Genomic DNA, 26,479 nt, shown 5'->3' on the forward strand with positions numbered 1-26,479 from the left:
CCTAGCTTCCTGTCCTTCCTAAATATCATGTACCTCTGAATAATCAGGTCCCAGTCTTTGTCATCCTGCAGCCATGTCTCTGTAATGGCTATCAGACCATACATACTTAGTTCTATTTGTGTTGTCAATTCACCTGTTTTATGAATACTGCTATGTGCATTCAGATACAGAGCCTTTAGGTCTGTCTTTTTACTTTTTTGTCATCTCTAGCCTTATCTACTGGTGCACTCTTAGGTTTGTACACTCTGTCCCTTTCTGCCATGCTCTGATCATCATTGTCAGTCTTTGGAACTCTCTTTCACAAGAAGAAGAGTCTTTGAATATTTTTAAGGCAGAGTTAGATAGATTCTTGATAAGCAAGGGACTGAAAGGTTATTGGGGGTAGGCGGGAATGTGGAGCTGAGGTTACAATCAGATGAGCCATGATCTTATTGAATGTCGGAGCAGGTTCAAGGAGCCGAGTGGCCTACTCCTGCTCCTAATTCGTATGTTCCTATCATTCCTCTCATTCCTACCTTGCTCTTTTGCTTTGTCTTCTTTATTTAATTTATCACATCTTCCCATGCTTGATCCCTTGCCTCCATTATTTAGTTTAAAGCCCTCTCTACTGCCCTAATTATACGACTCACCAGAACACTCATCTCGGCATGATTCAAGTGAAGATTGTCCCTTTGGAACAGCTCCCACTTTCCCCAGTACTGTTGCCAGTGCCCCGTGAATTGAAACCCATTTCTCCCACACCAGTCTTTGAGCCACGCATTTAATGCTCTAATCAGATTTACCCTATGCCAATTTGTTCGTGGCTCAGGCAGTAAGCCAGAAATTACCTTTGAGGCTCTGCAAACATGTGAAAACTAATGCTGTGCTTTCAGATGATGTTTCTGAGGGGCAGCATGTTGATAAGAAATAGGAGGAGGCCAAGGATAGATCCCTGGGGGACATCAGAGATAAAGGTGTTTAAGCAGGAACAAGAACTATCGCAAGTGGTTTCTGGCTAATATTAGATACATAACAATGGAACCAGGTGAGGACAGCCTCACTCAGCTGGACAACAGTAGAGGGGTGTTGGAGGAGGATGGTGCAGTCAATGGTGTCAAAGGCTGCAGACAAGTTGAGAAGGATGAGGAGGAAAAGTTTACCTTTGCCACAGTCACATAGGATGTTATTTATGATAAGAGCTGATTTGATATTGTGGTGGGGCAGAACCTTCAAACTCAGAGTTAGAAACGTAGAAACATAGAAAATAGGAGCAGGAGTAGGCCATTCAGCCCTTCAAGTCTGCTCCGCCATTCAGTATGATCATGGCTGATCCTCTATCTGAACATCATACTCTCGCTCTCTCCCCATACCCCTTGATGCCTTTAGAGTCCAGAAATCTATCTATTTCCTTCTTAAATATATTCAGTGATTTGGCCTCCACAGCCTTCTGTAGTAGAGAATTCCACAGGTTCACCACCCTCTGAGCCTCATCTCAGTCCTAAATGGCCTATCCTGAGACTGTGACCCGTTGTTCTAGATCCTCCCAGCCAGAGGAAACCCTGCATCCAGTCTGTCCATCCCCGCCAGAATCTTAAACGTTTCAATGAGACCCCCTCTCATTTTCCTAAACTCCAGAGAATACAGGCCTAGTCAGCTCAATCGCTCCTCATACAACAATCCTGTCATCCCAAGAATCAGTACAGTGAACCTTTGCTGCATTCCTTCTATGGCAAGTGTAAAGAGGTAAAGAGACCAAAACTGCACACAATACTCTAGGTGTGGTCTGACCAAGGCCCTGTACAGCTGCAATAAGACATCCTTGCTCCTGTACTCAAATCTTCATGAATTCCCGGAACTTACACTCATTGTTGAGGGTGAGGAAGGATGGGACAGTGGAGAGGGGGCTAAGAAGATGGATTGCATTAGAAAAAAGAAGCCAGGGGGTTACCTTTGCATTTCAGGATGAACCTAGAATAATAAGCAGTTATAGCAGACGACAGCAGGGCTCGGTAATATTTTAAATGGTCCAACCAGATCTGGCATTGGATGGCTGAACCAGTTGTCCACTCTAACCATTCAAATTTTCATCCCTTGGATGTAGGGGATTGAGTTCAGGACCATACCAGCGGGAATGGCCAGGGTGAGAGAGAGTAATGTTTTTATCACTGAGATGTGAAGGCAATGAGGACATCACATCTTGCATCTCCACTCATTCCTCCATCCAGGCACCTCACATCTCCATAAGAGCAGCGAACACTCACACTTTGCCTCAGCCTATTGCCACCTCACACCCGTGCCTCACAGTCACCCTCCACAAATAGTGACCTTCCTCATCTGCACACAAGCCCATTGTAATGTTCAATTGTTCGATTATTCAATGTTTGATGATGTATATCTGGTATCTGTTCTCTGTTCTCTGTGAATGATTAGTTAAGACTACATTGTAGACCCACACAACCCAGCAGGACCTCTAGGTATGAGTGAGAGCCCAAGGGTAGGGAACAGCCTTCCCAGGTTTCCTTTCTATTCCTGTGGTTGCTGCAACCTCAATAAACCAAGTTCTGGAGAGCCCTTGTAACCCATGATGTGGTCTTTTTAGAAATCCTTCCTTTGCGTCAACATTTCCCTCCCTACTTGGTCGGGGAGCCCAGAGGTGGGATGACAATTGGTTTATTCTAGTAAAGAGAGTCAGGTTTCAGGCCTGAAAAGGGCCCCACTGTTCTGGCAGAGACTAAGGAGAGAAGTTTCTGCCCTTTGTCTCTCTCTCTCTTTCTCAGTCTCTTGTCCTGATCTAAAAAAGCAAATTCTTTCTTTCCTAGTCGCAGGTTGGCACAGTGAAGGGGCTTGGAAGTCAGTGGTCACCGATGCTGACAGCATACCAGAAGAGAGGGTATGCACAGAATTAATTATGTTCATGTTGTTGTAGGTCTGGTGACTGCTCTTACTGGTAACACTGTCTGTGGGGTTGGGATGGGCAAAATGTCCAGATCCTGTAGCAGCACCAGCTCCTTCTCTGTGTCCATGACCGCTGCCTTGGTGTTGGAATCAGTTGCCTTAAGCCTTGTCCCAGGTTGAAACCTCCATAGTGAGCCTATAATTCTCAGAATGCCCACAGTCAGCCCTAGTACCCATGTGCCTGCCCCCAGTCTTGTACCTAGCTATTCACCATGGCCCTGTTCTCCAGAAATTGACTGACATTTCTCCTTCTGGTAGCCACATCTCCCTCTTCCTTCATTTTCCAGCAACACTCTCCCTGTCCTATATTAGTCTGCATCATTATTAGGATAGAAAGCAGGAAGCCAGGGTTTCCACTGCACCTCCAGTGGCTGAGGAGTAACAGCAGCTTCAAGAAAATTCCTGACCATAGTTTCTCGTCATGTCAAAATTTTTCAAAGTGCTTCACACACAGAATAGCTGTTATGGAAAATGCAGAAATCCCATACTGTTCCATTCAACTGACCCACCAGCTTTCTAACGTTAGGGAATGATCTCAGGAAGAGAAGACTGCTTGTATTTATATTGTATCTTGTGGCATCATGGAATCATCTCAAACTGCTTCACCCAATGAGTTCCTTTGAAATATATTTGTTGTCGTTGTTAAGTAGGTAAACACAACAGCCTCTCAGCAATGGAAAAAGTCCAAAAATGCCATAAGGTGAATAAGGAACTAATCAATATTTTATGCTGATGGTTGAGGGAAGGATGGACACCAGGGGAATTTCCTCTTCTTGTTGGAAAATACCATGGGATCCTTACCAGTCACCTTGAAGCACCAGAGAAGGTAGACAGGACCTTGGTTTAATATGTCCCAAATGGTCAATATGTTTGTGAATCTATATCATCTATAATATAGTGGTCACCACTATGTTGTTGAGTTTGGCGGAATATAGTTCACTGGTGAGAATGTATACACAGAGCACTCATTAGGAAGATTGCAAAGACTAAATTACCATAGATGAAAGAAAGGGATTGAGGAAATCCTCTGGAACCAAACCATTATGAATGCTGGAGGGGGAGGGGGAGGAGGAGGAAGAGGAAGAGGAGAAGGAAGAGGACAATGAGTTAAAAAGAGCTTCGACATTGACAAATGTAAACAAGTTAGAGGTGGGAATCTCCAAGCAGTAAATCACTGGGGGATGCTTGCATGGCAGAATTTTGAGTATAAGAGGGATTGGCTGTCGGAGTTATATCCTACTGTGCAGCTTTGGAATCTGGTTGATGGGAAACTACAATTCAGAGGTGGAAGTGTGTGAAAAGGGGAAGGTTGCCCTGACAGGATTGAGCTAATCTGATAATGAACAGGACCACAAAAGTGCTTTTGTACAGAAAGTTTTATATATATGCCATGAAGCGTGACTATTGCCACCAGGGAATTTTACCCGTGAGGCAAAGTGTAGACTGAAGGGCTTGCTGTCAGCTAAAGTGCTACAAAAGGCAGAGCCAGTATGAACTCAGGCTGAAGTGCTTCAGGTTAAAAGTCTGCTAGAATAGCAGCCCCACAGGGTAGATGCCAAAGGTTAGCTTAACTATTCAAAGAGTTGAGTTCCTACATTTATGAAACTATTTCATTGATCTCCTTCTCAAACTTGAGTGTATACTTATTAAGTTGACTCATGATCTGGATGTGGCCCTGAAGAGAATAAAGAAATAAATGATCCCAGTGCCTTTGTCTTTTTTCACCATTATTGACTAATACATTTCATTCTGTGCTTGATGAATGGGAGAACTGAGAAATGATAGTTAAGAAAGTGGCTACCATGCAGAAGTGCTATGAGACTGACTTTCACTCTCAGTGGGAATGTACCTGACATCACTCAATACCTGCCCATGACTACATGGCTCATTCAGGAAAAGTCACAGGTGTAAACCCTCAACTTACTTTTCGATGGCACAAGGTATTGGCACTGAAACATGATGTACCACCTTTAGAGAGACTTTAAATCTTGGCTAATCAGAGTTAAGAAAAATCCTATTTCCTATGAGGTCAACATGCAAGCTTTAATGATAATTTCAGGGGAATGCATCCATTTAAGGTTGGAATAAAGTGAGTGAAATTGGTAAGATCAGAAAAACAGATCAAAACACAAGGAACAAGCTTTCCCAATGGCCTACTGGAGAACAGCAATGGTAAACCATACAGGCCAGAAGAATGCAGCTTCTCTACTCTCTCTGCTCAGGTAGCTGACCACCCACCTGGGGCAAAAGCTGGAAGCTGCAACTGACATCAATGGGCTGGGGAATTGGTGGAAAATATCAGCCACAGCTCCTACTGCTGAAAAATGCATTTGTGCATTCGTTCGAGAGGACTGGATCAGGCTGTGTGTGAGGTGGTTGGGAGAGGACAGGATCAGGTTGTGTGTGAGGTGGTTGGGAGAGGACAGGATCAGGTTGTGTGTGAGGTGGTTGGGAGAGGACAGGATCAGGTTGTGTGTGAGGTGGTTTGAGAGGACAGGATCAGGCTGTGTGTGAGGTGGTTCGAGAGGACAGGATCAGGTTGTGTGTGAGGTGGCTTGAGAGGACAGGATCAGGCTGTGTGTGAGGTGGTTCGAGAGGACAGGATCAGGCTGTGTGTGAGGTGGTTGGGAGAGGACAGGATCAGGTTGTGTGTGAGGTGGTTCGAGAGGACAGGATCAGGTTGTGTGTGAGGTGGTTGGGAGAGGACAGGATCAGGTTGTGTGTGAGTTGGTTCGAGAGAACAGGATCAGGTTGTGTGTGAGGTGGTTTGAGAGGACAGGATCAGGCTGTGTGTGAGGTGGTTCGAGAGGACAGGATCAGGTTGTGTGTGAGGTGGTTCGAGAGGACAGGATCAGGCTGTGTGTGAGGTGGTTGGGAGAGGACAGGATCAGGTTGTGTGTGAGGTGGTTCGAGAGGACAGGATCAGGTTGTGTGTGAGGTGGTTTGAGAGGACAGGATCAGGTTGTGTGTGAGGTGGTTGGGAGAGGACAGGATCAGGTTGTGTGTGAGGTAGTTGGGAGAGGACAGGATCAGCTGTGTGTGAGGTGGTTGGGAGAGAACAGGATCAGGTTGTGTGTGAGTTGGTTCGAGAGGACAGGATCAGGTTGTGTGTGAGTTGGTTCGAGAGGACAGGATCAGGTTGTGTGTGAGGTGGTTGGAGAGGACAGGATCAGGTTGTGTGTGAGGTGGTTCGAGAGGACAGGATCAGGTTGTGTGTGAGGTGGTTTGAGAGGACAGGATCAGGCTGTGTGTGAGGTGGTTGGGAGAGGACAGGATCAGCTTGTGTTTGAGGTGGTTCGAGAGGACAGGATCAGGTTGTGTGTGAGGTGGTTTGAGAGGACAGGATCAGGTTGTGTGTGAGGTGGTTGGGAGAGGACAGGATCAGGTTGTGTGTGACGTGGTTGGGAAAGGACAGGATCAGGTTGTGTGTGAGGTGGTTCGAAAGGACAGGATCAGGTTGTGTGTGAGGTGGTATGAGAGGACAGTATCAGGTTGTGTGTGAGGTGGTTCGAGGGGACAGGATCAGGTTGTGTGTGAGGTGGTTTGAGAGGACAGGATCAGGTTGTGTGTGAGGTGGTTTGAGAGGACAGGATCAGGTTGTGTGTGAGGTGGTTCGAGAGGACAGGATCAGGTTGTGTGTGAGGTGGTTGGGAGAGGACAGGATCAGGTTGTGTGTGAGGTGGTTGGGAGAAGACAGGATCAGGTTGTGTGTGAGGTGGTTGGGAGAGGACAGGATCAGGTTGTGTGTGAGGTGGTTTGAGAAGACAGGATCAGGTTGTGTGTGAGGTGGTTGGGAGAGGACAGGATCAGGTTGTGTGTGAGGTCGTTGGGAGAGGACGGGATCAGATTCAGTTCTAAGCCTCCCATGAATTAATAGTCTGGCAGCACTCACCATCTGGGTTCTCAAATAAATTGAGTCTAGAGCAACCTTACTCATCGAGACTCAACATGTCCAGGAGTGGAAAAGAGAAATTTCGAAAAATAAATTAAATCAAAGAAAATGATGGCCCTGAAATTCCTATTTTCTCTTTGGCACTGATCCCACTTGAGCTTCTGGGGTCAATGGCTAGCTGTTTCATTTGCATGGGCAGGGCAAGTGCCAGTGCCACTTCAGTATTAACTGAGTACCCAGCTGCCCATACCTGTCAGAAGCTCTGACATCTGTTTGTTGTCTGGGTAAGGCAGGGTGGTTTCTCAGCCTCTCTCCCTACAATAACCATTATCTTCTCAACAAGGGGACAATCTCCTTACTTAAGAAAGGATATACTTGCCATAGAGGGAGTGCAGCAAAGGTTCACCAGACTGATTCCTGGGATGGCAGGATTGTCGTATGAGGAGAGACTGGACCGACTAGGCCCATATTCACTGGAGATTAGAAGATTGAGAGGGGATCTCATTGAAACATATAAAATTCTAACAGGGATGGACAGACTAGATGCAGGGTTGATATTTCCTTTGGCTGAGGGGTCTAGAACAAGGGGTCACAATCTCAGGGTATGGGGTAGGTCATTTAGGACTGAGGTGAGAAGAAACTTCTTCACTCAGAGGGCGGTGAACCTATGGAATTTTCTACCACAGGCGGCTATGGAGGCCAAGTCACTGAATATATTTAAGAAGGAATAGTTAGATTTCTAGGCTCTAGAAGCATCAAGGGGTATGGGGAGTATGGCGTTGGGATAAAGGATCAGCCATGATCATATTGAATGGCAGAGCAGGCTCGAACGGCTGAATGACCTACTCCTGCTCCTATTTTCTATATTTCTATGTTTCCAATCACTTCAATAATATTTTTGGAGGTTTCAGGGAGTCCAGGCACTTGTGGTGGCTGAGGTCACTTTCTGATTATAGTTTGATGACTGTGACTTATATCTTGTTCTGTCAGCTAATAATTTCTGTTTGTCTTATTGCCAATGGGAGTGGTGAGTTGCAGAAGATCCTGCCAACTCGTAACACATGACTCCCTCTGCCAGTATGTCTGGGGTTGAGCCCGAATTCATTGGTTCAACGGACACCCTCTTTGAGCATGCACACACTGAATAAGAAATTAAAAGTGATTTTGCAACTATAGCAAAGATCGCAGGTGCCACTTAAATGTTGCCACTTCATATATTATACCCCAAACTTTCGACTTGCACCCGACACCCAATCCCCTTCCTTCCCTAATCTCCAGCTCATTCTGGCAGTTAGTTATGGACTGGCTGTGATTGGTTGGCTGCTTGTTGATGCTGAACGGTTTATAGTGACTAACTGCTCCCCAACTCCAACGAATTTCAGGGCCCACTTGTTCATAACAAAATGATGACACTATTCTACTCTTAGGCTTTAAAATTAACAACAATATTTAATGGTGTATTTTGAATTAATAAAGTGTTTGTTTTAGTCATCCTAAAGCTCACAGTGTCCCAGGACGTGATTCAGTGAAAACACACTCCTCTTCTAAGGTTTTACTTTGGCTGAGGTCAATGTTTGTTTTGATTTACAAATATAGCTCGATGTTTCGCTTAAATAAGCACTGCTCAACATTTTAAATGGATTATAATTGGTTTGAATTTTATGATCTTATACTTTACTCCTAACATTTTGTAGATATGACAGGCTGTCTAAACGATTGAAATCCTTATACACGGACCCTAAAGCTTATCCCTTACAATAAAGGTTTGCTCCTATACTGAAAATAAAAACAGAAAATGCTGGTAAAACTCAGCAGATCTGGCAGCATTTGTGGAGGGAAACAGAGTTAATGCTTTGAGCCCGTGTGACTCTTCAGAGCTCTTATAACTAACTACTGCTAGTGTCCTTTCTTCAAGGATTCTGTTTGTGACTCCCGATGGAAATCATGACAAAATTTAAATAAATCGCAGCACCTGGTATGTATTGGAAGCTAATACACTTTAACAAGCTGGAGATTAGGGAAGGAAGGGGATTGGGTGTCAGGTGCAAGTCGAAAGGTTGGGGTATAGTATATGAAATGGCAACATTTAACTCTTTCGAGTACAATCACAGTTCTTGGTTTCCGGGAGTGGGACATGAACCCACAACCCTCTGATTCAAAGGCGAGGGTGCTATGAACTGAGCCACAGCTGACACCTCATGGCAACATTTAAGTGGCTCCTGCGATCTTTGCAATAGTTGCAAAATCACTTAATTTCTTATTCAGTGTGTGCAAGCTCAAACAGGATGTCCGTTGAACAAGCACCAAAGCAAACCAATGACAATTGATTATATAATCAATGTTTCCTTTTGTTATATTCCTGTCTCTTTTGGTGGTGAGGTTAAGTGATCAATTGGAAGGAGATAGATTTCTTGCGAATGATAGAGTAAGAATCAGTTTTTGCCCTTGAAGTGAGAAAGGCGACATTATGTCCAGCTAAAAAACATAAACACTGGACACAGATTTGGTGGTGGAAATAAAAGTTAGATCAGCAGTGTATATAAAATGTGTTCTCACAATGCAGGCAAGGCTGAATTTATTGCCCGTTACCTTGAGGACATGAAATGTGGAATTGAAGCCAGACCAGGGGTAGCAGGCTTCCTTAGTGAATCAGTTGAATTTTTACAGCTATTCAGCAGCTTCCATTGTTATGTTTATCTGGTGCTATTTCACAAATCCCCAGATTTAATTTAATTTCCCAACTTGCTGTTATGGGACTTTAACTCATGGCCTCTTGGTTGCTAGTCCATTCCATAACCATGCTCGATATGCGTACATTTCATTTATCATTCCCATTTTTATTTTTTAGCAAGCTACTCACCAATGCATGTTTTCCCACGTGGGACTGTGGTGGAGCGTGGGTATCAACCACTTTTGGTTGACCACTTGATAAGGCTGATACTTCTTCATTTGATATAGAGCATTAGACCACCCAATGGTACTGTAAATTGGTGAAACTTTCTCAACTGTGACAGTTTGTTTAGTTAAAGTTGTATCCATGACTACCAGGCCACTCATGAGAAGGGCACCTCTTGTTTAAAACATTTTTGCCACGTGTGATCAATAAAGTAACATAATTAAACTCTATTTTGTAATTAAAAAGTTCCACAGAGCTTATTTACAAAGAGGACATAAATAAGTTGCATTAAAAACATGTTGTCCTATCCTTTACATGAAACAAGGTGGCGAAAGTGATGCATAGCTTTTCTTTTATTTGTATGAATTAAAGCGAAGGATAGCAATTGCCATGCACAATGTAAATCTTTCTTATGGTGTGCTCCACTAAGTATCCTCACCTCAATCTTAGAAGCGGAATTTTCAATTTTCCACATTGGCTCTCTTTGTGGCCTCACTGAATGAAGCTAAATTTTGTGCCAACTAGTATGAAATTAGAAGAGTCCTGTGTTGTGACCCTCTGCACACTAAGAGCTGGCCTAAGTCACCTCATATGGCACCGTCACAGCCTGAAAAGGCACTGTTCCCATATGCCTGGAGAAGGACGGGGGGGGTGGGGGGGGGGGGCAGGGATTAAAACCCAGGTCCCAGAGGTGAAAGGGCAGTGCTCTCTCTACCTTTAGCAAAAAGGCGATTGACATATGGAACTAGTTACCGGTGCAGGTGGTCAAACAGGAAATTTAAGAGTTTCAAAAAGGAAATAGAAAGGTTTCAGCCATCTGAACAGATTTGTGCTCATTAAAAGGAAGTAATTGGATGTGACAGCAAATTGGACAAATGGCTTATCCCACATTGTGGAACTTGCTGCACTACCCAATCTCTTGTGGAACAGTATTTCATGAGTGCAGTGCCCTTTCCAAAGTTAGGGCTAACCTCATGTCACTGTATTACTTTGTCAATAATAGCAATGCATCAACAGGCCTCATCAAGAGATACCCAGATGGCTTAATGAGTAAATACACCATCAAGTGATACAAGCCAGGTAGGGCCTCTGTTTGATTCAAGGTCTGCTTTCAACTACAACTGTCACTGAGGTGTTTACATTTGATCTCAGTACCCTGGGTTAGAGTGGGGGGAAGACGAGCTGGCCAACCAGATCCTAATCACGATCTAGTAATCCCTGCTGATTGATGCATGTGTAGACATCAGGTGAAGAGGTGTCAGCTGTGGCTCAGTTCATAGCACCCTTGCCTTTGAATCAGAAGGTTGTGGGTTCATGTCCCACTCCCGGAAACCAAGAACTGTGAATGTACTCAAAAGAGTTACAATCTGTGATTGTTGATAACTTGAAAGAATTGTAGACATCAGGTGAAGACAAAATTGGGCTCAGTAATAGTCCCATGTCTTGGCTCAGACATTAGGAATGAGAACCTGAGGTACTTATGAAGCTGTGCCATCAGGAGGGAGGAAAAAGGACATATAAGGAATTTATACTCCAACAGTACATTTGGAAAGAAAGATTCTTAGTCAAATACAGGAAAGCTATTTAATTTACTTTAAAGCAAATAAACAAGATGAATGATGTGTTCAGTGACATTTACATTCAAAATAAAATGCCGGATGCTGCTAAACCATCTACCAGAGATGTGATCAATGCCTGATGGCCCTTGGTGGCCTACTTTTTAAACTAATTAGTTTTTTAATCTTTCCTGCCAAGAAGGAGTTCATTGGCATAATTATTTTCTATTTGAATGATTAATCACACCCAATTACTACTTCATTCATTATATCCAGAGATACTTAAAGGTTAGGTTTTCCCAATGGTGATTTTCTTCGAGTTCTATTTTTAAATGATTTTCTTGCAGCAATTTATTCGATTTCTACATTTGAACAACGTCAGGGTTTTGTGCAATTTATAAACAACCGAGAAGCCAATTAACTCCGGCTTTTTTTTCTTATCAGTGACTTGAATGCTCGAATAGTTAGTTACATACTATGTTTTGCTATACACACATCAGCAGCCGAAGAGTTAATTAGATACATTGCACAAAGACACTCCAGAATACCTGTTCAGACTTTATTAAACTGTCTGCCAGATAAGGTTCATTTGGAACATTCTATAAAACTCAACATTATTCTGTTTTATACATTAAGAAATAATTACATTTGTCATGATCTTTTAAGAGGTTGAAGACACAAGATGCACATTTTCACTTCAACTGCAGATTTTTTTAATAAAAAAAATGCATTTTGCAATTCAGCAATTCTAAATATCGAAAGTGCAAGAAATGGAAGAAGCTAATGAATATATATTCAATTCAGTATTTACAGTTCAAGATATGTGATAGCCACCAGAAGCCTTTGTTTGGTTATGTGTTTATATATTCTTTTAAAAATTCATTTAAACAATAAACTGTACACTCTCGACTGTATGTCTAACCTAGTGCTGAGGAGGTGTGACTTGTTGATGACTCACCACTTTCAATAATGTGTCTAATGTTCCAAATGAGGTTCTGCTTTAGGGTTTAAGTATAATTAAGTTTCCAGTTACAAAACATTTTTGCAGCATTAGCAGGAAGTAACTGCATGCTTAAGAATTTATTTCCATTCTGTGACGTTGTGGTGCTGAAACTCCTTTAAATCATTTCCATGAGTGTTCAGTAATCTATCCTTCATCCACCATCTTGAAATGATCAGCTCTGGTTTTAAAGGATTACTGTTCATCGACCCCCTCACCCACCACACATGAATATGTAAATTGTGGTAAACACATCATTACATTGTTTGAGAACTGACCTCATTGTGATGAAATTGAAACATATTCTGACTTCTGATCCTCCATAATTAAAATATAGTTTTCTACACTTCCTCATGAAGCTAATGCTACAATATTGCTAATTCTTTTCTTCGTTCCTTTGAATTTTAGGTGGTAAGATTACAATAGGTGCAATTTAAGACATGTTCAGAGCCAGTGCGTTAATATTTCAGGTTTTTGCTACTGGAGGCAGTGTCTTCTATATATATCAAAAGTCTTAAAGCCATGTTTGCACTTGTACCACAATTACCTCAGTCTGGGCACCAGTCAAAAATCTCCAATTACTTTATTGCAGGTTTGGTAAGCAGGTATGATGTATTATAATGGCATCTCCTTTTGAGTGGAGACACAACAGAGGTGAAAGGCATACTCTTGACCTCACAACAGGGCTGTGCTTATACTACGCTGATACCAGTATATTTACTGCAAAGATTGATTTTAAGAGGAATCCATTCCAAATTTATTACCATTATCATGTGGTTGGAGTATAAGCACTTCATAATTTATGAGAATCAACTGGTCAATTTTGCACTGGCTACTCTTTCTTAACTGTCATCCTATCTAATAAAATAATTACCAGTAATTCATTTAATAATGATGAGCACTGGTAAGTTATTAGCTCTATTGGTGCATCTTGAAATCTATTGGTTACAGATATGTAAGAATATATAGTCCTACCCCTGTATTTGGTAGCATGTGTACATATAGTATAACCTGATGTTATTCTGCTTTGGTCTATAAGCAGGTTAATTGAGGTTAGCTGGTTAAGTGATACAATTTTCTGACCTGGTTAGTGATCACGTGAGCAGTATTTGGACTTAGGGCTGGATTTTCTGGAGTCCGGACCATGGACTCTTAATAATGGTGGTCAGAACCTGGATGAGTAAGTCCTGTCCCCATTTCCGATAGATCTAATTTTTTGTTGGTGGGGGAAGGGGGCAGGGTGTGATTCAAACAGGCAGGAAATCCAAACTTAGCAGGGACATTTAAGCTTAGTTCTGAGTTCAAACCATTTTGGCTATTCCAAGGACCTTAGCCTGCTGTGGGAGTAACGAATTGATAGACTAGACCTGAGTGCTCTTGAAGGTCTGTTTAAGTGTCATGATTTTAAGCTTTTTAAATCCCTTGCTCTTTAAACATGAAAATATGAGAATTAAGCTGTCAGTGGAGGTTAAAAAATCACACTGCTAGACTGCTTTGATTGACATTCCATCTGGTGTAAGTTGGAAAAAAATTACCATCTGTTCATGCAGTTTAATAGTGTTCTTTGTTGACATTTCCCAAGGGTCATTATTACATCATTATGAATGCATAGCTGAGTTTCAAAAACTACAATTACCTTAGTGGGGGGGGTTCTGAGTTCACAGTTTGATTGACAGTTTAAAGATACCATGTTGTGGACTATGAATAGAAGCTTTTTTTTTTAAATCAAAGATTAACCACTTAAAGAGATTTAAAACCTTTGAACAAGTTTCATGAATAGGGGCAGGATTTTTCTTTGAGCGGGCAGGCACATGCCCGACCCGCTCAAGCATAAAATGATGCGCGATGACATTGGATGAGCATCCTGATGTCATCGCACACCCATGCGATATTTCAGTCAGTGGGCATGCATAGGTGTCAGCAGCGCGCGCGCCAACAATTCAGTGGCCACCCCAAGGCCCATTAGTGTGTTTCTCAATCTGGCATAGAGTGCTGGTAGCGAGGGATCCCCCACCCCTGCCATGCTGCCTTCACTTAATCCTTGAGCGAACAGTAAATTGCGATGGGCTCAGGGATCATTGGTGCTAATTGGCTCATTGTTGGGCCTAATTGGCATGCTGCCACTGGCAGCCAGGAGTCCCGTGTCTGTCCCTTCTGCCTTCCCACTTAATCGGGGAAGGTTTTCCCACCACCGGGAGAAAGATGCAGGTCCTCTCCCAGGATTAAGTGAGCCTGGTTGCCATGGTTCCTGCCACAATGAGTGCTGCATTTAAACCAATGATCTATATAATATAATTGAATGCACATTCTGATGGTTCAGAACACAGGCACTGTAAATATAACTACAGCTCTAAATACACAAATAAAAAAGGTCATCACAGTTATAAAACCAGTTACACGATAATCTAAACAAAATTATTGAACAGGATCTAGTATTGATTTAGATTGCAATGGTTACAGCTAAATTCAACATGTAAATGTTCATTCAATCTAGCTTCATCCATATTAGCATTGCAGCTCAAGGCATAAATTATGCGATTCCTTAAGCAAATAGATATTTAACACACCTGAGCACTCACTCAGAGATGTCAGGCATTTAATAATATTCTAGGGTGAAAGGCGGCTAGGAACTGACTTGTGTACAAAATTTACTATGAGTTTGGAGTATTGCATTTATTTGATGCATGCAGCCTAATACGGTAGAAGTGGTCAACTAAATAAGAATGAATGATTTTTATTAGTTTATCCATTATGCCTTCAGGTCTTATCTAACTTCATTCTGTAACAACAACTTGCAGTTATATAGCACCTTTAACATCATTAAAAAACAGCTCAAGGCATAGCCGCAGAATGGTATCAGACAAAATTTGACACTGAGCCATATAAAGTTATATTAAGAGGTAGGTTTTAAGGAACAACTTAAAGGGGAGGGCAGAGAGGCAGAGAAACACAGAAGTTTATGGTGGGATTCCTCTCTGCAGTACAAGGGTAATGAACATTTTCTTGGTACTGATTGACTAAATTGGTTCTGTAATCCAATTAAGGCGCTGTCATTTGACAGATTTATGCACAAAATGATCAATAATTGATGTGTAAATGTAGTCATAATGTGGGAGAGAGTTTCATTTGAAGAATATAAGAAATGGGGGGAGTTGGCCATTCAGCCCCTCTAGTTTGCTCCACCACTCAAGAAGATCATGGCTAATCTTCTGTCTCATCTACACCTTCCCACACTATCCCCACATGCCCATGAATCCCTTAGTATCCAAAAATTTGCCAATCTCTGATTTAAATAAAGTCAATGGCTGAGCACCTGCAGCACACTCCTCATCTCAGTCCTAAATGGCCAACGCCTTTACTCTAAAACTGTAAGCCCTAATTCCTGCCAAGATTAACATCCTCCCAGCAACAAACATGTCAAGTACCTTATAAATTTTATATATTTTAATTAGATCTAGGGAGTATAGACATACTGTACTCAATTGCTCTTCACAGGACAATCCCTTCATGCCAGGAGTCAGTTTAGTGAACCTTCTAAGGCAAGTATATCTTTCCTTAAGTAAGGAGACCAAAACTGTACACAGTAATCCAGGTGTGGGCTCACCAAAGCCCATACAATTGCTGCTAGGCTTCCTTACTCTTATACTCCAATCCCTTTATAATAAAAAATAGCATAAACATGGGCATAGCTTTAGTGCAATTGGATATCTTCAGTGATGTGTGGTCTCCCTTGCACTAGACCATCAGTACACCTATACTGTAAGGCAAAAATCCTTGTATTAAGGTGGCTATCCTGTGCAGGGGAAGTTGGGCAATAAAGATGAAAGACATTCCAGGCCATTGTATTTGAACTTAATCAGTATTTTAGAAAAAGCACGTGCAACAAATCTTGATATTTTGAAACAAATGCAAATAAACTGGACCAGAGATTTTCACTAATAACAGTTCAGCAAAGAAATACAAAGATAATGGTTGACTGTTTTAGTGGTTAACAAACTCAAGGGACACATTTCCTTGAATGGCAGCCAAGTTTCTGTAGTGAATTGGAAATTGGCTGAATCAGAGGAAATGAAGGAGAGCTGTATATGGAGCTGCAGCAGCAGGAAGGAGATGTCTAACCTTGGGGATCAGTGCTTGGACCATTATTATTTGCAATGTAAATGAAAATTGTTTAGAAGTGGGAACAGAAGCAAAGTATGGTGATACCATCAAACCTGGGTACATGGGTGAAGAAAAGGACTACAAATAGCAGAACAAACAGCAAATATGAAGGGAGATTTTAGATAGGGAAATTAGACTGGTAATGGGAACTTGCTGTTCGCAAAGGGATGAGACTGAAAATGAATAAGCAGTGGGCATATAACCTAATTTGCATTATTCTGCAGGTCACAGCAGAGGATGATGACATGAAATGTCTGTGGGTAGTCTTTTGAAACCACAATACAATGCGTGACAACAATGAAAAGAAAAACGAACAAGATCTTGAGGTTTACAGCCAGAGGGATAAAACACAAATCTCAAAGCGGCAACGAATTAGTACAAAGCAGTGCTGCGGCACCACCTGGAGTACTGTATATGATTCTGGCCACCCATATTACAGTGAGGATAACACGGCATTTGTGACATTACAGTGAACTAAATTGATCATTTGGACTAGGTACCTGCACTATAAGGAGACGGTACATAAGAAATGTCATTGATATGTTCAGGAATCTAAGGCGTATAGATAAATTGAACCCAAGCACTTCACTGACTGGAAAGTGGTTTGGGACATCTTGGGCTCATGAAAGATACTATATAAACGCAAGTTTGTTTTTTCTTTAATATAGGACTATATTTAACATGAACACAAATTCTACAATAAAGGTCACAGAATCACAAGAGAGGAAGAGAATAGGCGGTTTTGATTAAACGACTTTACACCGAGGATGGTGAATGTATGGAACAAATTGCCCAGGGTATCAGTGGAGATGGATAGTGTTGGCAAATTCAATATATGGATAACTATATGTCACAGAAAGCAACTAAAGTTGGTAAGAAACTAGAAGGTTATCTCAGCTCTGGAGAAGAGTCATATGGACTCTAAACGTCGACTCTGCTTCTCTCTCCACAAATGCTGCCAGACCTGCTGAGTTTTTCCAGCACTTCCTGTTTTTATTTCAGAATTCCAGCATACGCAGTATCTTGCTTTTACCACGCAGGTTGAGTATCCTTTATCTGTAAATCTGAAAACTGAACACATCCAAAAAACGCACTTTTTTTGAACCTCATCGACATTTAACACGGAGGATCTAGTTGTTTGTCTGCACTGTTTACCTTGCAATTTTTGTGGTGAACATGTCAAAAACAAACTTATTACAGGTATCCTGTATTTATTATTCAGTGATACATCTTACTTTTCCATTTTATTTACTTTAGATTGTAGCTAGCCTAGGCTATTGTAACGTAAGTTTATATGCGGTGTCCGAAAACCAAAATGATCTGAAATCCGAAATGCAATCAGCCCCAAGGTTTTTGGATAAAGGATACTTAACCTGTAGTAGGTTATGAGATTTGCATAGTTAATGGAGAGTCAGGTGGAGTATAATGCTCTCTACTAGGCCAGAACACTCATGTTCCAAGAATGTGAAAGGATAGTACAAAAAGTTGGGCTTAAATAGATCAAACATGGAGACTTCAAGATTTGTTATTGAAAAAAATGTATATATACTGTATATGGGAAGGATCAAATTGCAACTGAAAGCCAACTTTAGCAATGGCTAAGTAGGTCATAAATCACACGAAACAGCTTTAATAATGACAGGTAGTCGAATTAATAAAATAAAACAGAACCTGCATAGTGGGAGGCCAATGTGACTCTGGGAAATTAAGCTTAAACCGAGTAAGCAAGATAGTGTTTAACCTTAGAAACTGGACCTTTGATTAAAGAAAATCAGATTATTGTAATTAATAACTTAATAACTACAGGCAAAATATCAAAACCTGTCCTTGAAATGAGAAGACTGCAAGTTAGATATGGTCTTTTTCTGATTTATAACTGCTTCAGCTAGCATGACGTAACAGATGATATAGTGTTTCATATATCACAATCTTATCACTAAACTGAAAAGTGTAATAAATTTCATGAAACTTCAAGGTTCATAAGCATATCTGGGTCTCCAAGGCTTAGTAAAGAATTAACTGCCAGATTTCAGTATTTGTGACATTTAACTGAATGTGACCAAGAGGTCAAGGTGTCCATATGTTGTTCCAGTTTGACTTAAAAGTGCTAATGCTGAAGGACTTTCAGAAGTAGAATATGTTCTCCTCTTCAGCCCCATCTTCTTGTCCATTTTTGCTTTCCTGTGGGACATATGAGCATGCTTGCACTAACAGCTGCATCTCACGCTGTGACTGTAAACCCCCTTGATGCAGACTGCTTGGAGTTGGTTGCTGAACAGAAAAGGCCATTTGTTTGGTGTTCGGACCTGTATAATGAAAAACTCAGTTAATAAATACTGGATTCTAATTTTAGAGTTTCAAGGCTTCATTTCAACTCTCCCCGCCTGACACAAACCAGGTCTGGGGAGGGGGTTACAGTTGAGATGAACCGGGAGACTTACCCAGTTCTTTGGCACGCTGATCCGGCTGACTTTAATTTTAAATTTTGGGTGGTGAGGACACCCACCCAAGGAAGTGAGGTCTCTTTACATAAGCAGATTAGGCTCTGATTGCATCATTAGGACCTAGTCTGCCATATTAATTTGAGACCTGGGGCAGAATTTAATGCCCCCCCCACCCCGGGAGGTGAGTTCAGAGGTCATTTGATCAGAGAGTGCGGGGTGGGGTCCCCGCCACCGTTCCAACTCCCCCCGCACCCCCCCACCGCTGAGCAAGCATTGGGTGGGAATGGTGGATGGTGGCCACTTAAGGGCCTCATCCCACTGCCGCTATATTCAATAAGTTGGGGTGGAGTACTCACCATCCAGGGAGGCCAGCTGCTTACCCAGGAAGTCCCTCAATCATGGGCACCCTGTGCCTAAACGAAGAGCCTGGCATCAGGAAAGGGGGCCCCACTGAAAACCATACTCTTGCCATTGCTTTCAACTTCCCTTCCTCTCACCTCGCCGGCAGCCTGCTCCCCACAACCTCCACCCTGTATTCAGATCTGTCTGGGGATCCACGGTCGATACCTCCTGCCAGGCCAAGTGTAATACTGGCAGTGGCCACTGCTCCCAGTAGTGCTGCTGGTACAGCTCTCATTGGCTGGCAGCTCTTGGGGGTACGATTTCCACTCTTTTCTGGGGCCTTAATCAAGTGGGAGGCCCAACACTGTCCAGATTGAGTGCCTGGTTGCTTTGTAATTTCATTAGGCCTCCCAGAGAATCACAGACTTTTAATGGCACAGAAGGAAGCCATTCGGCCCATCGTGTCTACACTGGCTCTCCAAATGAGATTATGGCCATTGCCCTGCCTTTTCCCTGTACCCCTGCACGTTGGTTCTATTCAAATAATCATCTAATGTCCTTTTCAATGCCTCGATTGAACCTGGCTCCACCACACTTCCAGGCAGTGCATTCCAGACCCAAACCACTCATTGTGTGAAAAAGTTTTTTCTCACGTCACATTAGATTCTTTCGCAAATCACTTTAAATCTGTGCCATCTCATTCTTGATCCTTTTATGAGTGGGAACATCTCCCTATCTACTCTGTCCAGCCCCCTCGTGATTTTGAACATTTCTATCAAACCTCCTCTTTGCCTTCTTCTCTCCAAGGAGAACAGTCCCAACCTCTCCAATCTATCTTCGTAACTAAAGCTTCTCACCCCTGGAACCGTTCTTGTAAACCTCTTCTACAATCTTCTCCAATGTGTTCACATCCTTCCTATAATGTGGCACCCCAGATCTGTACACAATATTCCAGCTGAGGTCTAACGAGTGTCTTATATAAATTCAGCATAACCTCCTTGCTCTTGTACTCTATGCCCAGGATACTATATGTTTTATTAACTGCTCTCTCCATCTGTCCTGTCAGAGAGAAGAGATGCGGGGTTCCCGCCAGTTCTCCAACCAGTGGGCGAGACCCCTATCAGATTCGTTAAATTTTGCCTCTGTGCACAGAAGCAGTGGGGGTTTCGCCGTTTCACAAAAGATGCTGGGAACAGCAGGAACTCTGAGGCCCAGGAAAGTACATTTTTACATTTTCTTTTGCTTTCCTTCGTGGGCCGGGAGGAACAAAATGCTCCAGGCCATTCAAACAAACATTGGGCCTCCCCTATTCTGGGCTCCCTCCCCGATCAGTTTAGTGAGATTACCCTCTTGGGTGGTAACTTTACCCCCTGGGTCCTTGGCAGTGGCATCTCACTGCCTGATTTTAAGCTGGCTAATCACTTCCCACCAACTTCCACCTATTTGGTCGGAAATTTGGCAAGAGAATGCCAATAAGGCCCAGCTGTTAACATTGGCTATACCTGCCTGCTGCAGCTCAACAGCCTCAACAGTGCTCACTAGGCCATGTTCCACCCGGGAGTTAAAATAGAACCTTTGGTGTCTCTTTCTGACCTGCACTCCTCCAAACTGATGCAACCAGGAACATATCATTTAGAATGAAACTTACACCTAACTTCAAATAGTTTCTCCAATTCATTATTTCTAGAGACATCTGGAAGTCTCATAACTGAACAAGTCAAACTGGATGTTCCTCATTGAGTAAGCATTGATCACTTGAGGGAAAACTAAAAAGCATATAATTGACTTGTGTTTCTGCGTGCACCCACTACTGTCTGGTAACAATGATGATCGGTGTCCTAGATCAAGTTTCTTCTCAACTTCTTAACTATGTGGGGTGAGAGATATTATCAAATACTGAGAAATAACACTGAAAAATAAAGGATCAAGAATAGAAATGAAGCTTGCAGCTTTAACCACAGTGGAAGAGCTGGATTCATTGGAATTATGAGACAGAGTGCTTGAAATACAAAGCAGGTCCACCAGCATCCAAAAAGAAAACAAGGCCTTTATTTCAGGTTATTTTTGCTTGCGGATATTAATCTGTCTTTTCACAATTATAAGCAGACCAGCTCATTGTGCTTCCAATGTCATGCTTTTATTTCAGATTTACTTCAGATACAGGCTGGTTATTATTTTTCACAACGCCTCTTTCATTTTTCCCAGAGAGGATCAAGGGTTTGAAAGTCACCATCAAGCATATTGTGCAAATGCAAGGCCACAAGGCTATTTGTGTATCAAAGTTATTATTCAGCACCTCCCACAATAACTCATTGTTCCACGGGTGCCAGCAGCTCTCTGGTAAACTACGTAAGTGACTATTCTTCAGTCTAACAGTCTGGCCATTGAGTGTCAGCAGACTGTTCAACCATAGGTACACCCAGCCTTAGCAGAGTCTCTCCTCATCCAGTATTGCCGAGTGAACACTTTCTAACAGAGTTTCATTAGACTGCAATCAGAAACAGGAATCCTGATTGATTTCTCCCTTCCCTAGCCTAGGGACACTGAAACCAAACATAGCACCCAACTGCTGGAAAAGCTTTCTAAGATGATTCACTCACCTGAATGGAAAATCAAACTCTGATGTTCCATTAACACGTGACTTGAAGAACCACTGAATTTATCAGCAACATCATCTTTTGTGTAGTTAGGTTGGTCACAGGAAGCTATAATCAGTGGAAGAGAAAAATGTAATGTTACTTTCCTTTCAGCACAGATGAAAGCATCATCTTCCTCTATCAAGTGGCAACAAATAATATTTGTGCTATAATGGTTACACATTCATGCAGACAAATGAAAGATGGACTTAATACAATAACACTCACATACGTCTGTGGTGCAGTTGATATTTATTATCACAATTAGATCACATTTCGTAGAATAGGAAACTCTCATTGTGAAAACAGGAAAAGAAGTGCATTGAATACATTAACTTGGCATGATCACAAGTACAAGAGATAAGGTTGGATGGAATAAGCCCTTCAACCCATCTAATCTCAACATTTCAGAATACCAACATTCCCAACTTCACTTTAAAGCAGTTTACCATGTTTTAAAATGAGTCTGGTGAGCTGGCTTCAACCACTCTCCCTGGTATTCCATTTAAGTTATTGTTCACCTCATATATAAAAATATTCTCTCAAAGGGACATATTGCAAAGGTATAGATATCTATTCCATTAAAAAAGGATAATATTATGAACATACGAATTAGGGGAAGAATTTTTCGTCCCGCGGGTGGGCGTGCGCCTGACCCAAATGGGAGTGAAATAGTGCGCAATGACGTCACGTCGGGTGAGTGTCCCGATGTCACCGCACGCTCTCGCAATCTTTTGGTTGGCAGGAGAGCTGGCAGCGCACCCACCGACAATTAAGAAGCCTATTAAGGCCCTTAAGTTATTAATTAAGTTGCATTTTTTGCCGCCTGTTCGGTTGGCGGGAAGGCAAATAGGCCAGATGGCCTTTGCATTTTTGCAGGCGGGATGAGGTTTTCAACGCATGCTAAAAAAACAATTAAAACATTTTAACATCCCTTTTTACACATGTCCCTCTTTATGTGACTGAGTCACATGTGGGGACATGTTCATCTCATATGTAAAAAGTTTATTTTTCATTTTAAAATCTGTCAGTTCCCTGAGGCAGCTCTGTGCCTTCAGGGAGCTGTCAGTGCGCACTCCCCAGCACATGCGCATATTTCAGCGCTCGCACTCCCCAGCAGCGCAGAGGCTCTTAGTGCACCTTTCATGCTAGCTGGCCGTTAATTCGCCAGCCAGCGTGAAATCGCGTTCAGAGCCCAATCGCCAGTGGCGGACTGTTTCGCGGACGCTCTCAGGCCCACCCGCCGCGCCTGCCTGACGAGGGGAAAATCCTCCCTTAGGAGTAGGCCACATGGCCTCTTGAGCTTGTCCACCATTCAATATCATGACTGACATGATTGTAACCACCGCATACCTGCTTACCCCTGATAACCTTTCACCCCCTAGCTTATCAAGTTTATAAAGAATCTATCTAGCTCTGCCTTAAAAATACTCAAAGCCTCTGCTTCCACTGCCTTTTGAGGAAGAGAGTTCCAAAGACTCATGACCCTCCGAGAGAAAACATTTCTCCTCATCTCTGTCTTAAATGAGCGATCCCTTATTTTTAAACTGTGACCCCCTAGTTCTAGGTTCCCTTTTAATTCCAGACTTTTTAAAATTCAATTTTCACCATCTACTATGTTGGGATTCGAACCCAGGCCCCCAGAACATTACCCCGGGTCTCTGGAATACCAGTCCAGTGAAAATACCACTATACCACAGCCTCAACCACGATCTGTAACCTCATGGCCTGGCATATCCCACATTCTACCATTACCACCTAGACAGGGATCAACCCTGGTTCAATGAAGGGTGCAAGAGGGCATGTCAGGAGCAGCACCAGGCATACCTAAAAATGAGGTGTCAACTTGGTGAAGCAACACCACAGGACTACTTGGGTGCCAAACAGCATAAGCAACACGTGAGAGACAGAGCTAAGTGATTCCACAACCAGCGGATCAGATCTAAGCTCTGCAGTCCTGCCACATCCAGGTGTGAATGGTGGTGGACAATTAAACAACATCACTGGAGGAGGAGGCTCCACAGATATCCCCATTCTCAATGATGGGGGAGCCCAGCAGATGCCAGTCTTCAGCCAATTCGATTCACTCCACGTGATATCAAGAAACGGCTGAAGGCACTGGATACCGCAAAGGCTATGGCCCTGACAATATTCTGGCAATAGTACTGAAGACTTTTGCTCCAGAACTTGCCGCACCGCTAGACAACCTGTACAGTACAGCTACAACATTGGCAACTATCTGGCAATGTGGAAAATTGCACAGGTATGTCCTGTACACAAAAAGTAGGACAAATCCAACCTGGCCAATTACCGCCCCACAAGTCTACTCTTGATCATCAGCAAAGTGATGGAGGTGGTCATCAATAGTGCTATCAAGCGGCACTTGCTTAGCAAGAACCTGCTCACTGATGCTTAGTTTAGATTCCGCCAGGGCCACTCAGCCCCTCTCCTCATTGCGGCCTTGGTTCAAACATGGACAAAAGAGCTGATCTCCAGAGGTGAGGTGAGAATGAGTGCCCTTGACAACAAGGCAGTATTTGACTGAGTGTGGCATCAAGAAGCCCTAGAAAAACTGAAGTCAATAGGAATTGGGGGAAATCTCTCCACTGGTTGGAGTCATACCTAGCAGAAAGGAAAGTGGTTGTGGTTGTTGAAGGTCAATCATCTCAGTTCCAGGAAATCACTGCATGAGTTCCTCAGGGTAGTGTCCTAGGCCCAACTATCTTTAGCTGCTTCATCAATGACCTTCCCTTCATCATAAGGTCAGAAGTAGGGATGTTCGCTGATGATTGCACAATGTTCATCATTCACGACTCCTCAGATACTGAAGCAGTCCATGTCCAAATACTGCAAGACCTGGACAATATCCAGGCTTGGGCCGACATGTGGCAAATAACTCACAAGTGCCTGGAAATGACCATCTTCGGCAAGAGAGAATCTAACCATCTCCCCTTGACATTCAATGGCATTACCATGGCTGAATCCCCCGCTATTAACATCCTGGGGGTTACCATTCACCAGAAACTGAACTAGACTAACCATATAAATACTGTGGCTACAACAGCAGGTCATAGGTTAAGAATCCTGTGGTGAGTAACTCACCTCCTGACTCCCCAAAACCTGTCCACCATCTACAAGTGTGATGAAATACTCTCCACTTGCCTGGATGAGTGCAGCTCCAACAACAATCAAGAAGCTTGACACCATCCAGGACAAAGCAGCCCACTTGATTGGCACGACATCCACAGACATTCATTCCCTCCAGCACTAAAGCACAGTGGCAGCAGTGTGTACCATCTACAAGATGCACTGCATCAACTCACCAAGGCTCCTTAAATAGCACCTTCCAGACCCATAACCACTACCATCTAGAAGGACAAGGGCAGCAGACGCATGGGAACACTACCACCTGGAAGTTCCCCTCCAAGTCACACAACATCCTGACTTGGAAATATATCGCCGTTCCTTCATTGTCGCTGGGTCAAAACCCTGGAACTCCCACCCTAATAGCACTGTGGGTGCATCTACACCACCTGGACTTCAGTGGTTTAAGGAGGGAGCTCACCGCCATCTTCTCAATGGCAATTAGGGATGGGCAATAAATGTTGGCCTAGCCAGTGATGCCCACATCCCATGAATGAATTATAAAAAAACTTCAGCTAACTTCAGAAGCTTTTGAAGATCAGATGGCAGGACAAAATGCCAGATACTGAGGCGCTCATCTGAGCTGGCATGCCAAGCATCCACACCATATTGAGACAGTCACAACTGAGTTCAGTTGTTCCTGTAGCCAGAATGTTTACCAAAGCAAATCTTCTATGGAAAGCTCGAGGTCAGCGTGCGCTCTCATGGCGTTCAGAGGAAGAACTACAAGGACACTCTGAAGGCTCCACTTAGGAGTTTTGACAACGACTTTGGAGTACTGGGACAATTTTGTGCAGGATCACTGCCCCGGCACAACCAAATAAAAAATGGTGCAGCCTCCTTCAAAAGCAAGCACATAGCAAGAGGCAGAGAGAAAGCACAAGGAAAGGAAATCCTGAGCCAGCAACTCATCCAAAACTCAATCGTCTTCAGGACAGTGTCCTGTCCGATTTGCAGCAGAACCTTTGGGTGTAGATTGGCTTTAGTGGTCATCCGTGGAGCCACCAGAACCCTACCAAACAACCCAAATGATAGGCATGGTTATCTTTGCCTCAAAGGATGAACAAGCAAACCATTTGGTGGTCTGTAATATACCCCTAATAATGTGACTGATCACTTCCTATCCTTTGATAAGAGCCATTTCAGTTTTTTAGCAAAGTCACAAATAACATTCCACATAACTGTGACAAATGTAAACATCACTCTTCATCCTTCTTGATTTGTCTGTAATCTTTTACATGGTTTATCATACCAGCCACTCCCAATGCCTCTCCACTGTCATCCAGCTGGGTAAAACTGCCCTTGGCTGGTTCCATGTTTATCTATCCAGTTGAAGCCAGAGAATTACCTACAATGGCTTCTCATCCTGCTCCTACACTATTACCTTTGGTATCCCCTAAAGCTATCACTGGACCCTCCTATTTCCCATCTACATACTTAGCTAGATACTAGCATCAGTAAAGCCAATTGGCAC

The 26,479-nt window shown here is 42.9% G+C and overlaps 1 protein-coding gene across 7 annotated transcripts in view; it reads right to left on the reverse strand.

Moving 5' to 3' along the window:
* Positions 1-17,699: 17,699 nt before the first annotated feature.
* The window catches only part of arhgef28a (Rho guanine nucleotide exchange factor (GEF) 28a), a 551,732-nt gene continuing 542,952 nt past the window's right edge, over positions 17,700-26,479 (reverse strand). For all 7 annotated transcript variants that reach the window (XM_078564027.1, XM_078564009.1, XM_078564018.1 and 4 more), the window contains 2 exons: positions 21,826-21,930; positions 17,700-18,745 (listed from right to left, as the gene is read on the reverse strand). In XM_078564027.1, coding sequence (XP_078420153.1) covers positions 18,564-18,745; positions 21,826-21,930 — 287 coding nt within the window. In that variant the 3' untranslated portion in view covers positions 17,700-18,563. The remainder of the gene's footprint in view (positions 18,746-21,825; positions 21,931-26,479) is intronic.

The sequence above is a fragment of the Cetorhinus maximus genome, chromosome 2 (genome assembly GCF_964194155.1).
Source record: "Cetorhinus maximus chromosome 2, sCetMax3.hap1.1, whole genome shotgun sequence".
NCBI lineage: Eukaryota > Metazoa > Chordata > Chondrichthyes > Lamniformes > Cetorhinidae > Cetorhinus > Cetorhinus maximus.